Source organism: Brachionichthys hirsutus, chromosome 1, assembly GCF_040956055.1.
Source record: "Brachionichthys hirsutus isolate HB-005 chromosome 1, CSIRO-AGI_Bhir_v1, whole genome shotgun sequence".
NCBI classification, from domain to species: domain Eukaryota; kingdom Metazoa; phylum Chordata; class Actinopteri; order Lophiiformes; family Brachionichthyidae; genus Brachionichthys; species Brachionichthys hirsutus.
In genome coordinates this window covers 13,125,069-13,140,471 of record NC_090897.1, presented here as the reverse complement: position 1 = coordinate 13,140,471, position 15,403 = coordinate 13,125,069, and the positions used below count along the sequence as shown (strand labels likewise).

At 44.5% G+C, this 15,403-nt stretch overlaps 1 protein-coding gene across 1 annotated transcript in view; it reads right to left on the bottom strand.

The window, feature by feature from the left end:
* The window catches only part of znf609b (zinc finger protein 609b), a 44,629-nt gene continuing 29,226 nt past the window's right edge, over positions 1–15,403 (bottom strand). The window contains exons 3-7 of the mRNA XM_068761030.1: positions 6,352–6,439; positions 2,081–4,403; positions 1,618–1,984; positions 307–684; positions 1–74 (exon numbers count right to left, since the gene is read on the bottom strand). Of these exons, the coding sequence (XP_068617131.1) occupies positions 1–74; positions 307–684; positions 1,618–1,984; positions 2,081–4,403; positions 6,352–6,439 (3,230 nt within the window). The remainder of the gene's footprint in view (positions 75–306; positions 685–1,617; positions 1,985–2,080; positions 4,404–6,351; positions 6,440–15,403) is intronic.

Genomic DNA, 15,403 nt, shown 5'->3' with positions numbered 1-15,403 from the left:
TCACCTCCGTGGTGGTGGATAGAGGGAGGGGGTTGCTGCTTGTTGGCTGGCAACAATAGCTGATGAGGAGAGACCTATGGCGAGTTGGAAAATGTATAGCTATCAGTGAAATTCCCTATTTACGTTCTGATTAGATCGTTGATTTGCCTTCATTCAACAATGTACTTAGTCTGTTTTTAATTGAAGTAACTGGACTCAATCTACTCTTACTGTATAGTACCTCATTAAGCAGGTGAGGACATTGGAACATGTAGTAGTCAATCTACTGTCAGACAACAGAGACAGGATAACCAAAGACTGACTGACCTGTGGCATAGGACAGGTCATATTGCCCTGAGAGCAGGGGGTATCCCAGGTGGTGGTGGTGAGAGGACATGATGCGCTGGGAAGGTGAGGATCGCGGTCGATCCATGTCTCTTTCTCTTTCCCTCTCGCGCTCTCTTTCCCGATCTCCACCAGCTCCTCTGTCCTGCTCCCTTTCCCTGTCGTGGGATGGCTTGTCACCTACTGTGGGGGATTTGCTCTTGTATTGGCTGGCATGCTGATGCAGGATATCCAGGGCTTTGGAGTCCGTGGCTGTTTTAGTGACAGTAGGGCTAGCGCGAGATTTGTCACTGCATTCCTCACCTCCGGATATTTTACCGCCATATGGGGAAAATGGATAGCTTCCAGGTAGATAGGACCCTAAAAGAGATTTAGAAAACGGACGATTCAAATTTAGATTGATATTAAATACAAACGTGACAACTGAAGATTGATTGATGTGAGCATTAATGAATACAATCACGCCTAACAGTCAAAAAAATTGAGTTTGAACTCGAGCCAGTCCAGACTTTTGCAAAATAAAGTCCCCTTGCCCTTTATAGGGTGATAACCAGACACTGGAAATACAAGAGTCCTGTAGCAGATTGTGCTCTCTCTTCATGCTAGACTGAACTGTGGTGGAAAACATGGTTCCTGTCAGTGTCTGAAAAACAGCACTGTTTCTTCGGCAGTGGCCACGTGGATGATTGTATATAAGCTATCAACGGTAGGTAGGTAGGGAGTTATGTTGGAGTGATAGAAATACATTAACCTATATACACACACCCACGCACAAACTAACCCATGACGGTCAAAGGGCAACAGATAACAGAAGCTACAAACGTGGGGATCCAACCAGTCCTGGGAGCGTTTGAGCATTTTCACTACTTGCATTTCCAGCAAAGAAAATCCCCAAAGCAAAACAATAGCTTGACTAAATCTACATTACACATTACCTGTAGAGTGCCCGCTTCAAATGACAACAAATTAGATCATAACGATTTACAAATCTTCTAAAATATGACTACAATTTCTAACAAAATAATTATACAAGTAAAAAAGTTTTTATGCAGATAATTCAGCCAATAAAAAATAAAAAAATCTTGTGGTTTCCGATGAGACTTTCATATTTACGGTTGTTTGCATGTGAAATGTTGGGGAAGAGGATGCAAAGGACAGGGTGAAGCAGAGAAGCTTGATTTGCTGTGGCGACCACTCAAGGGGCAAGCCGAAAGTACACCAGTAGTAGTAGTGGTGGTTTCCGATGAGATAGTAATAAATAAATAATTTTCAAAAACCAAAGCAAGCCAATACCTGGGTAATTCTGCATCATGACTGATGGCATGCCCCTGTATCCAGGGTGGCTGGGGTCATAGCCTTGTCCATATGGGTATCCATGCATGTAGGGCATGTACCCTTGGTGCTGTGCTAGTGGTGATGAGAACTGCATGTGGGGATTCGAACGACAGTCTTTGCTCATGAGCCGATGTTCCTCAGAAGTCATTCTGGGATCAGTACCCTCTTTTCCGTCCTCTTTAGGACCACTTTGACTTTCCTTGGTCCTGGGTCTCTCATCCTTTAGTTTACGATCACGTTCCCGCTCTCTGTCTCGTTCATCCTTCCATCGAGGTTGCTGCTGCTGGTGTTCTTCTTCTGCTTGGAGCTTCTGACTCTCAGGGAACTGTAACAGACAAAGAAAGTTCCAAGTAAGCACAAAGAAGCATACCGAAATAATATTGGTTCTTGGTTAACAAAAGTATACAAGACTGGTATTCACCTGTCTGTACCACATGGCCTGCTCCATCCCTGCCTGGCCTCTGGACTCCAGTGTTTGCTTGGAGTCTTCCTTTCCATGATGGCCCCCTTCAGTCAGCTTCATCTTCAGACCCTCAGCTTGTTGGGACTTTAGATCCTCCCCTTTTATGCTCCCCAGGGATTTGGAGGAGTGCTCAGAGGTTGAGTCCCTGGGTTTGCTTGGTGGTTGCGGTGTCTTCCCAATGTCTGTTTGACTTGGGGCTTTGGAGAGGCTTGGTGGCATTGGGCTCTTTTGTTTCCACTCCTCCTTCATGGATGCCTCTCGTTCTTTTATGGCTACATCTGACTTCTTCTCTGCAACACGATGTTGTTCAGCCATCTGTCGCTGGCGCTCCTCGTACTGTTGCCGGTAGGCTGGGTTGGCGTTCATTAAGTGGTTATGGTAGGCTTGGTCTGGATGGTATGCATATGGGGGGACATACGCATACTGGTTGTAGTAAAGAGGCTGCATGTACATGTTGGATCTCTGTTGGATAACTGAGGGTTGCTGTTGCTGTTGCTGCTGCTGCTGCTGGCATTGAGCACTGCTGTCTGGTTTGCGGTCTTCATGAACCTCAACCTTGACTTTATCCTCACCTTGGTCCTGGTCATCATCCTTTTTAATCTTAACTGGACCTTCAACCACTGGCGTAGCTGGATTGGGCCCGCTAATACTGGGGTTGATATAATTTGGGGAGTAATATGTCTCATAGCTGGGGTAGTACGGCGACTCTTTGCTGGGAGCCTGGTTTTGAAACAGTGCTTTTTTGACACTTTCTCTGATGGATTGGTCTTCTGTTCTAACTTTGACACCTTCAGCTTTCCCTTCACCATCTTCACCAGCATCTGAAATATCTGAATACGCTGGGCTATTGGTTTTGACTGAAGAGTTGTCACCACCATTCTGGTTCACTACGTGATGTGGTGTGAGAGGCTGTTGCATTCCAGTGCCATCTATCCGACTTGCTACACCAATGGATGGGCTAGGGGCATTATCAGAGAAGCTGTAAATCTTGTCTGCCTCAGCCTTGATACTGGCCAAGCGACTTTGGTGTGGGTCTGAGGAACCATTTAGGAGTCCCTCTCCCTTCATTAGTTGATCAGAGGGTTCAGAGTATTGAAGCTTTCCTTCCTCCAATTTCCCTCCCTTTCCCGGAGGCTTGGGGCTGTCCGCTTCCTTCCCACCATCTTTTTTCTTCTTGTCTTTCTTCTTCTTGTCTTTGGAGCTATTTGGTGCCGGATCTCCAATTGTAGGGGTTTTAGCTTGAGCACCTTTCATTTGGGGACTCTTGGGGATTCCTTGAATTATTGGGGCAAGCCCTGGGGGAGTATTTGGATTTCCTGGAGGAAAAGAGTACATCTGTTGGGATGCTGTAGAGCCAGGGCAAATGGGCCGTGGTGACTTAATGTTTTTCTGGGACATTTTATCAGCCTTCGTGCCAGTGTTACCTTTTTTGGACTTGTCTGACCCTCTTTTATCATCTATGCCATCATTACTGGCCTCATCAGTGAGGCATGGCCCATCTTCACACCCATCTGTTGGTATACCAGCTGTCTCTGGATCAGTCTCTGCAATTTTCTTTTTACTTTGCTTTGACCCAAATTTGCCAGGCGATGGGGAAGGACTCTGGGCATCAAAGTTACGGCCCTTTGGAGTAACTGAGCGCGCTGGAGATAAGCATCCTTTCTGCGAGATAGAAGCTCCATTACAGTTCCCTGGATCAGGGTGGAGTGTCGAGTCCTCTCCATATTCACTGTCTCCATCCAAGTCCAACTTTAAGTCATCATCATTGTGGGCACGAGCTTGGTGGTACTTGAGCCCATTGATGTGCTTGTACTTCTTGTTGCAGTTGGGGTGTGGGCAGTCGATAAGAACAGGAGAGGGGCAGCTTCGATCAAGAGGAGGGGGAAGTGGCTCAGTCTTAACAGAAGGGATAGAGAGACCTGTGGGTCCAGCGCCTCCACAGTTGGAGTTTGTCCGCATTCGTTTGTTGCCTTTGGTATCCTCTGAACTGGAATTGGGTTCCATGTCTGAGGCTGGTTTGGTCTTGCGTTTTCCAGTTGAGGAGGGACTAGCCTTGATGTCCTCTGTGTTGCTGTTAGGTGGGGTACGGCGCTCTGATGGCGTCTGGCTGCCCCTTCTGCCCTTGTTGTTTGAGGCAGCACGTGTCTTGTTGTTGGTGTTGCCCTTGTTGTCTGATGAGTTACTGTTCTCGTTGATTGGGGTGTTGCTATTCGGTCTCATTCGTTTACCTCGGCCACGGCCATTCCTCATCTCCAGGTCACTTGTAGGGGATTCACAAAACCTGCAGTAGTGGCAAAAATCAGGTTAGAGAATTTGTGATTATTACTCACCCAGCCCTGCTTAAGGGCAAGTGAAAGATTTTACACTAAGTTTGCGCTTGGCCACATTTACTTCATGTATACAGCATTTGCTCACTGGAAGCACTGCTCATTTATAGGGCTATGCACCTGTGTTGCTGTGACAAATAACTTCGCATTTACATACGGTCTCAAGGAAAACTCAGAAAACAGAGTCATAACAGTAATAAAAGTACAAACGGGGTTTAAGTCCTTGATTCCCAAGCATATAAACAACAATGGCAATGATAGCAAAATCTGTGCACCATTGTTCTGTCCTGTCCTCATAACAATCATTTAATTTGATATTTTGCCAACTATAACTGAGTAAACACTTTAAACAAAGCCACATGACTTCCCAAATGAAGGACATACCATTCGAAAAGACAGCAGTCAACATTCCAACTGCTTAGTAATCACGACATGCCATCATTCAAATACTTAAAACAGCAATTTGGCCTTATCTTTTCATAACAGTGATGTAATTACCCTTCTGCTCAGCAGTGAAGGTTAGTAATCTGTGACAAAGAGACACTGGCCTGACATGACTCATGGCTTCCTCTACAATTCTCTCCAAACAATTTCAGCCCCAGCGGGGGATGTGAATACATCTGTAGTCTAACAGTAGAGGAATTTAGACTCATTAAAAGACCAAGTTTATATTCAGTCCGTTGAAAGCCTTCTGAATTATTCATGGTGTGTCCCTAATGTAGTCGTGCTGCAAACTGTAAGACTATCTTGGAGCATATACAGCCCAGCAAACCTCACTTACTGAATATTATTGCGATATACTCTGATACATTAGTGTGATACATCCTCCCCTTGTTTTTCATTAGCATTGCTTTAATCTTGAGTTAATTCTGTTGCACTTGACTGTGCATTTCAAATATAGATTTATATTTACATTTCAATATAGTGTAGGTGTTCTAAATCAAAGCAGGGCTGCAAGACTAGGCAAAAACCCAGAAATTACAAACATATATATAGAGAATGTTATGCCGTGTTGAAGACAAGCTATTAGTCCAATAATTGTATTCTGCTTGTTAGAGTAGCTTTCTATCTATACAAATACCCCCTGGGATATCAGCAACTCGCCAACAAATCCTATTTCCCCAGACTAGTAATAAAGACTAACATGGACTATAAAGGTCCAACTCCTTGCAGACGAGCTGGTGCAGTCATCCATACATCCTTTAATCTTAATGCTACTGCAACAGATTCACATCACAGAGAGTATTGAAAAGGTTAAGAGACCAAGTGCAGCTCAGAGAATGCATCAATGATTCATGGCAATCATGAATTCTTTTTCATCTTGGCGTACAAATGTCATGTGTGACAGTGAATTCTTTTTAAAGTGCAGATGCACAAAACAACAGATACTCTTAACAACAGTGAAGGAGGAATGCAGCGTGACACAACTACAAGCACAAGTGCAGAGTAGTTGATGCATGTTTAATTATCATCCAGGGGCTTTTCCAAACGGGGTAAAAGGGGCGCTGTGCACTCCTGCTTTTGACATGCACACTCCTACCAGAATGCTGATTAAATATTAAATATCATAAAGGCATCACACAGCATGTAGTCTTCCTGTAAAAATATCAATTCAGTAACAAAGAACACAGCTGATGATTAACAGAAAGCCAAGGAGCATCGTGGGCAGACAGCGACGAGTTTCTCTGCTGTCACAAAGCTGATTAAGATGGCACTGAAAGCAAGGTTGGGATCATCAAAGGACTGATCGGGAAATACAAGAAGAAAGAACAACATCCCTCCCCAGGGAACCTCAGACTGATGCAGTTTCAGCTCCGAATTTTAATAGCCACCATAAAAAAACCTACATTGTTATGCCCTTTTTTTATCCAGGTGAACAAATAAAAAATAAAAACTCTTTACCTGGGGGGAGCCCAGTCATGTCGTGTACAGTCCAACAGTGTGCCCACATAGGTCTTGTTTCTCCAGGTAACATTGACCACCAGCATACCTGTGGGACAAAGAATCAAATGGATCATTGATTTTAAGAAGCTATATATACACACATTTTAAAACAGAAAACGTACAAGCACAACAAAGAATGCTCGGCATTCATACGTAACTTTCTGCCCTCTGTTAGACAAACATCCGTCGTAGCGTGCTGCGCTAATGCGCCGAAATCCGCTGGAAGCTGTCACACGCAATGTGGATAAACATATGAAGAGCCTCTTTCCTGCACACAGGAAGCCGCGGGGCAAATACTGACCGGTGCATCCTAAATGACGTGGGGACTCAACCAGGCAGTTGTGAAGGACCTGTATCAGATACTGTCCATAGATCTTGCCAAGAAAGAGAATGATTACACTGGGGTTAATCACTGACCACCCCTTCCGTAAAACTAGCAACGTCATAGTGCAGGCCATGTCCCTGAAGGCGATATCCCCCCACCCCTCATCAATTTGTCTATATGCCTCTTAAAACCAACCAACATGCCCTTACTTTAATCCAATTCAACACGAGTGGTTAACTTTGACAAACTGGAACCGAAACGTGCAAGAGAATCTCCTCGACTTCACTGGCATTGCTGCAATCTGTCACATTTAGAAGGCCTCTGTGAATCTGGTAGCGCACAGTTTGAACTATACAATCCGACCTGTGCCGAGCGTGATACCTGACCTCATATTTAAAATCTAAAATTAGTTCCAGAAGGTCATACGACTCCACGCATGTTTCCCCTTAAGAAACCAAATGCACTTCATCTGGCAGCAGCTGGCACATCATCCAAAATGTCCCGATTAAGTATTATTAGGTCTCAACATTATTAGGTCAAAACTTGGCTTCATTCTGAACATTCAACTGCAGAAATCCAACTCATATGGCAGTGCTGGACAACAAAGCAGAGTGGCTGCTGCTGACAGCCACTTTAACAGACGGCATGGCAGAGACAGATAAATGAGCATTTGCAGCTCTTGCCTGTAAATCTAAACACAAATCATCAAGCAAGCCGCTTCAGAGGATTAACATTTGGAATTTATTGCACTCCACCATCCCCCCTCACTCCTGGTGGTGACCTCAGCTTGCCATTTCAGCACTGCAGAGGAACAGGAGGCTGCAGTGAGCTAACTTATCTCAAGGACAGGAATGCTGGCTGGCAGCTTCCGTCCCCGGAGCATTTTATTAGCTTAGGAAACCTCTCTCGCTCACCCCATTTTTCCTTCTCTCCTGCACCATCATTTCCTTTTTTCAATGGAATAACTGTCCCAGTCTTACAATCCCTTCCCCCTCCTACGCGCCGGTCACAGTTGCTCTTGCTGCCTCTGGCATAAAGCGGCGAGTGTATAGGGCATTTATATACGTTTGCAGGAACTTGCTGACACTTGGCCACAAGTCTCTTCCTTCACCCAGCGGCCTGCAAACATGAGCGCTCAGTCAAACTGAAAATGTCGTTCATGTGCGTGAGGGTAGGGGAGAGCCCCCCCGCCCCCTCGAGTTCAGATTTCTGTCACATTAAAAGAACACAGACCTTTTCTAAAACGCCTTCAACAGCCCGCCCCCTAAGCTCTCCCAGCACTCCAACACAAAATGGCTGTGGCAGCTGGTTGTGGCAGGATGTAAATCAAGGCAGGCTAAATGAATGAGTAGCCTTTCATGATGATCAGGATACAGCCCATCCTGCTTTCCCCCACTGAGGGCTTTAAGAAATTACACTGTGAGCCGTAAAGTTCTAAATCATTTTAAATGAGCATTCGCTCTTTAGGTTGGACCGTCGCCTCACTTCAGTAAACGCGACGATGAACGAGCACAGATTAAATCTAACCCACGTTTTACAACACAATTGTTAAACGTGTGTGTGTGTATATATATATATATCTTCCTTTTTAACTGACACACAGTTTGAATGTTTCCACTAAATTCTTGGAGAGACATCAACTTCAAAGTGCAGATTATGAGTTAAAGCAAACGATTCAATGCTCGAATTCTCAAACTAAATGAATTGTAATGTAGAATTTTTTTTTTTTCTTCAGTGTCTGTTTCACATACAGAAAAAGCAGAATTAAAATGGCGTATCAACTCGACTACTCGGGCTCATCTTGTGTGATACAAACGTACATTAAAGAGTGGCAGTGAACACATCAAGGCGTTTAGATTTCCTACAGAAGTTCAGTCAAACCGAAACGGGGACTGCCTCACTAACGTCTACAAGCCACACCAAATGTCTACTTCAACCACAACTCTGACCTTTAGCCCACTTATGAAACACTTTCACAGTCTTGAAGACATTTCGTGGTGTGTGTGTGATATGGATCACTGTCCTGTTGAACAGAAATCTTTGCCACATTTCCTCAACAGTAACTACCAGTGATCAACAGCGTCCATGCAGCTACAGTAAACACTGTTCTGCTATAAGAAACATGTAAAACTCCACTTGATTGGCCAACATGTCAGTTTCTTTGCTTTATGCTAAGTCTGCGACACATTTCTTGTCGACTCCGCTGCGCTTCGTGGGCGTCCTTTCGGTCACCCCACCAAGGAACTCTGTAATGTGATCAGAGCGGTCCGTGGCATCTGGGTCGCTTCAGATCTCTCTGCAGTAATTTGTGAATGCTAATAAAGTAATGTCCTGAACATTATGTGGGACATCTCAAGGACATTCAAAGAAATCCGCTTGGATTAAAAAAAACAACACATGGTTACTAATTCAAACGTTACAGCACTTCATGTTGCATTAATTTGGGCGGCTACATTCGTGCTGTTCAAGATGTGCACATGTGGTGACTTTTTAACTCGTGAACTGAACAAGAAAAAATGGGTCTGCATCAAAGCCCTGAAAGTCCGTTTCCAATTTATGCGTTTGGACTAACAGTAAATATAGCCTGGATTATTCTAAATCCATACGAATAATGAAAGATATTCAAAAGTATTTTATTTATTATTGCATGATTTTCACTCGAGTCTTGTATTGATTATTTCCCTTTTTCTGAGCTGAGTGTATTAATCGGTTCCACCCCATCTCATAAGCCGGTCTTATTCTTTTATCGAATGTCTCTGTTGGGATTTTAGCTTCCCTACATGAAGCAACTTATTAAAATGTAATTTATGAGAAAATGAACTGGCTTATTGATTAGACATTCATTGCACTTCTTTTCGAAAAATGGAGCAATGATGGGAAGCTTTGAAGCAGAGGGGAAAGGGAAGCCTGCTTCTCTGATGTTTCGATCCAGACTCGACTTCTGGCATTTTGATTTACATCACATTGTTTGAGCTGGTTTGCCGAATAAAGTTCTTAGGAAGAGGATGAATGACTTCAATAAACATCTTGGTAATGTCATAAAAACATGCTTAGAGGAGAGGAGAAATGATTGAAGACAAGACCGTTAAAGCTGAAATGTATCCGGAAACTTTCCCCCCAATTTTCACACTATCAGGATAAAGATGTCAACAACAATCTGTCAAAACATGGAAATCCCTTTATGAAACAAGCCAAATAAGTTTCCCTGGGGCAGGAAGTAAAGCCCAACAGCAACCGTCTATGAATGCCCATTTGTTCCTGCGCGTCTACCTGTGTTTGATGATCTCTATCTTTACTAGAGGAGAGTCTGGGGAAACGAGCCCTTTTAGACGGCCTGCTGACAATGGGACTGCTGTATTACTCAGCATTATCATGTGGGCAGAGTGGTGGGGGGGCATTGTTGGTCAGTAGCCAAAGCACCAAAAGGAGTGGCGAGATATAACGTTCTGCTGCGCAGCAATCATCAGTTAGCAGGTAACTCAAACAGGAAGATCAAGCATGACATTAAAGAGACCATTAATACTCCCTCTACAAATGAATATATCTGCCAACACCCACAGGCTTCCACGTGCCCTTCAAGTTGACATCGATCGGGCCACAACACTGGTAGTAAAACAAGTTGGGATAATGTCGAGTAAATACGCAGCATCAGCGAAGGCCAAGGCGTGCTGGACACATGTCTGAGAGGCCATGAAATAGATCGCCATGTGGACGGAGATATTTTTATATATTTTTTAAACTTCACTTTTTCTCTTTTGTCACGTCCACACACATTTGTTGCATCTTGCTTGAGCGCCTCCCTTGTTGTCGACCTGCACTGCTCTGCTTCGTCTGTTTTAAGTACACACTAACAGATGAAAATGAAGGGTCCATCTGTATTAGTTTTGGACACAAGCATAAATTGGCCTTTGGATTGTTTTTTCAATGCGATTCCACTTTTTGAAAAGTACTGCTCACCATGTGAACGTCAGCCCACGCTCTGTTACATATCACGCCTCTTCTCGAGGACTGGCACGCTGGAATCACGCAGGTTTGGTGTGAACAAACAAAGGTGCTCTTTGTTGCCTCAGCCTTATTTGGGTCGGCTCTAACAGCTGACTGAGAGAAACTGACGGGCAGTTTTACCACTCATTTCCTTTCAATGCAATCAAACATCAAATGCCCCCCCCCCCCTTGCTCCCACCTGCACTGCACGCTTGTAAATAATTACTTGAACAGGCGGGTAATATAAGGGAAACATTAAGCCAGGAGCAGGTTGTGTGCTGCCTGGGTGACTGCTTCTGGTCCCAAACATCCCCTCCTCCCTCCCTTCAGTCGTTTCATCAGATTGGATTGGGGCCAAACCATCGGGGCCTCTGCTGCTGGTGGGGGCCTCGGGTTCGCCGGCTGACCTCTGCTCTGTTTCAACTCAACAGGAATTTTGTGGGGTTAATGGCATTTTCACTGACTGACCTCATCATAATGGAAGATCACTTCACGAATAATTGGTTGTGACATTAAAAGACTGGTAAACATCAAATTAAAATATCTCTATTAATATGATAAATGTTTTTTTTTTAGCGCTTTGTGATTTAAGTCTTTCCATTAACGTGTCCTTTGTGGAGTCAGATGCTTAAGTTCCATGGACATTTTATAGTCCCTCTAAGTGCCTTTTCTCTTCTCTTCTCCATTTCTGCACTAGAAGCACCGCTCATCAAGGCTGCATGGAGTGAAAAAAAAAGTGAGAACAATGAGAAAAATAGTGTCAGTATTCATTACGGCGAGAAGATAAAGGATAGCCGGGTGCTGCCACGAGCAATGACTGTAACATTGATAAATGAAGCGTCTGAGCATCCAAGTGTCTGAGCACGTTTCCGACGGCCCATTTTAAGAGTGTTTCTGCACTCGTGGTGTATAAAATAAAGCTCAGCCTGTCCCGTTACGTCAGTGTCAAAATGAATAAAGTCCTTACAGTGACCTTTTCTTCAAGTCTAGGAAGGCAGGATTTTGGGACAAGACGCATGAGTCACAACACTGGAACTGCTCGGGAGTGGACCGCAGCACCGAGTAGGGAATCGTTCATTTGGTCTAACAGGGAAAGATTCAATGTAGAGCTGAACTGACCAGTCAAACAATCTGGAGACATCACAAGACATCATTTCTTCAGCAGCAGTTTGAGTCAAACATGCTTTTGGACATGTGTCCGCTACATCGTGACCAACTACTGAGGCAAACTACCAATAGTGATGACTCACATTTCTCTGTAGGACATTCTCTATGTCGACAGACATTTAGCAACATTATGAGGCAGACACAATTGCTTTACATTATTCCATGCATTTCCAAAATGGAGACCCTTCAATAACTTAAAGGTTATTGATTCCACTACTGATTTGTGCAGCTTTTCTTTGGCATCTGGCTTGTTTAGCTCGCTGCATAGCTGTGCACCATCGTGCATCATTAAGTGAGAAATGGGTCATTTTCTGATGAATGATTGACCAATCTACGAAGTAGCTGGAAAATGAATGGACAGTAAAATATACTGTTTGTTCTGGCCCTACTACGCTGTAGTTACGAAGAAAAGGCCAAGACATTTAAAACTGGAAAACGTACCATAAAAAAAAAACCCCTCCACATTTAAACGGTGATGAAAAGCTCTGCCAATGTCCAGCAAATCAAGTGATTTACTTTTTAATTTTAGAGCACTCAAACGGGTCTGCGTCTGAAAAGTTCAATCTCCATGCCGGTTCATAACAGGTTAAAGTGCAAAGTCACCGACAAGAATAACAGCCTGTGAGAAGGTCAATTATCTCACACCACTGAGGGGCAAAGGAGGGGAGCATTAGTATGCCTTCCACATCGCTGCAGCATTATCAGCCGCATGCAGCAGTTTCTCCTCCACACACACGCGCGCTTAAAAAAATATATGTTCGTGCTCAGCACAGATCACAAAGCAAGAGTGATAACGGCAAAGGCCAAAAAAATAAATATTGGACATCTCGGCCAACTCGACATTAATTTACGACTGTAAATAATTTGCGAGGCAAGAAGCCGTTTCCTTGTATGTCATCTGAGCATATCTACAATCTCCCTGCTAAAACAACCCGCTGGCATTTTTCAAGAAATGAGATGGTGCTAAGATTAAGAGACAGACCTGCCAAAGGCGCATTACTCAAGCTCTCGCTGACATGTATATAGCAAACATCATCTCTTATGACATCCACTGGCAACAGCTACAATTCCTCTCGACATATGATTTACATTACTAGACCATTCATGTGCCTGACAAAAAAGAAATGCAGTTGTTGGCCAATCGCAACGAGAACCATGCCTCTAAAGAGATACGGGTTCACTCAGACACCAGCTGCGTAACACCACCCCGGGACTAAACAAGGCCTGATTCCCAATTTCCATCCTCTGTTCTGCACGTTCCCATGTAGGGCAGTATGTCCCCGTTGCCGATTCAAGACAGAGGGTAGAAAATCCCACAATGCTTTGTGAACAGAGGCAGCATAAATGAAAGATGGGCAGTAAAAGAAGTGCATGGATGTTGTATAAAATATATCTGTGCAAATAACCGTAGGGATACCTCATTAATGCAGATAGACAGGAATGTCTAATGAGGTTGTTGTAACAAGCACTGTAGAAAAATCCATATTGAAGGGTTTTTACACACGAGTCTCAGTAAACTTGCAGTTTTTGTTATTTTTGCTTTGTCCTGTCCTGTAAATTAGGTCAGATTTTTCACTCCAACAGGCTTGTATAGAGCGATAACACTTTCATGTTTCCAAGATATGTCAGAGCAAACCAGCAGAAAAGAGATGTGCTGCCAAACCGCTGTGGGAGTGACCCGACTGTTTCGTTTGTTTGTGCATCAACGTCTGGGAGTTATCTTAACCGATGATGTGACAAGAGACATCCTGCTTCGCAGATAACGGTTTCAACCACCACCCCTCATTACTCCGTTTAGAGGGGCAGGTCAGAAAGTGAAGGGTAGGATTAAAAAGAGAGGAATTGGGCCTAATTCTGGTGAAAGGCGAGTCATTAATATTTCAGTTTTCTTGCAATCTTATTCCCACCACAACTTGAGGACGAGTAGCGAATCATCTGCACGGGTGTGTCGTGTAAAACACCTCCCATCTCTGCATTGTGCGACTGAATGATTGGCTGGACAGGTTGGGAAGTAAAGGTGGCTAATCTAAGCAGCGCGACCTCGAGAAAAGGATGCGCGTCCCCTTCTTTTCCTTTCAGTATAGCCTCTGCCGTTAGCAGTCGCTGGTCTTCGGTGAATGCTTTCTCACTCAGTCTTCTGCTCGCTCGCTGGCCTGGAGGGCGGTTTACGGGCCTCCTGAGAAAGCTCACTCTCATTTCAAGGACAGTTTCTATGGCGAGGGCAGCCGCTGCTCGCCTTTGTGAAAACATTTCAATGAATCCACTGACAGGTGGTCTTCAAAAGAGCAAGGAGGCATAGCTGGAAAGTGAGCTGCAGCAACAAGTGCTCCTAACGTACAATATAGCCTTTTTTTATTTTTAACTCACTGACAGCTTTGGAGAAAAGCAGAAAAAAACGACCCGTCTTAAATGTTTATACAGAATAAATGTTTATTCACGCTGACCTCTCCTCTATTCAGATGCCAAACAGCTTTTAACTCCTGTGCTAAAGCCAGTGCTTGCTACGCTACACTGATGTAATGTGTGTCACATCAATAATCCATGAAACTAACATTTTCTCCCCCCCCAAACAGCCTGTATTAAGGAGCTAAAGAAGCCGTGGGCCTGCTTTGGGAATAGCCTATCATGCACTGGAGGTTGTGTGTGTGTGTGTGTGCTGGCATGGAGCTGCAGTGTTTGGTCAAAGGGGGCCCTCTGTGTTACCTCTACCCTGGAGCAGGAGCCTGGGGATTCTGGGCTGCGTTTCAAGAGCAATAAACTTCTCCAGCATTTTAGAGATGACATTTGGCGGTATCAGCATGGTACTGGGAGCTGCCACTGCCTCGTCTGCACTGAGGGGATTTGTGTCACTGCTAGGCCTTAAAATACCACGGCCCTACCCCCCCCGTCGAGCCTACACTCACCCCTAGATTGCCTGCATGGCACAGACTCACTTTCCCCTCACCTCATGTCATCTATTTATCAGCCCCTCAAAGGGTTAAAAGCATCAGTCTGTGCTTTTTTTTCATTTTATTCACTCAGCAATCCATTTCCACATTCTGGCTGCTACTTCAGTCTTGCCATTTTCCAGATTTGCCTCGACTGGCAGCTGCATCTGTGCTGAAATTACACAGGAGGAAGAATTTATTCATCCTCGTCAGACAAGATCCTCCTGAGCGCCGACCAAAGGTGAAGCTTCTGGGATCGCATGCGTTCGCTGTCGCTGGCTTCCCTCCTCATGCGTTTCTTTCTCTGGCACTCGGCGAGTCGGGTTAGACACAGCCATTACTGAGAGCCTGTTGTTCATTTACTCCCACAAGCCCAACAGGCGGAGGTGATGAAGCAGCTGTTGGCTGGCATGCTAAATGGAAGATACACACACACACACACACACACACACACACACACCGTGCATGTCTAAACAGCTCTGTATGAGACTTGTCATGCACAGAAGTGGCAGACTTCTCAACTTCACTGCTAATCAGGATGCGTTCTGGATGTCTTCAGGTTCTCTGTGGTTCCTGGTTCTCTGCCTAGATTTTGTCATTTGGTTTC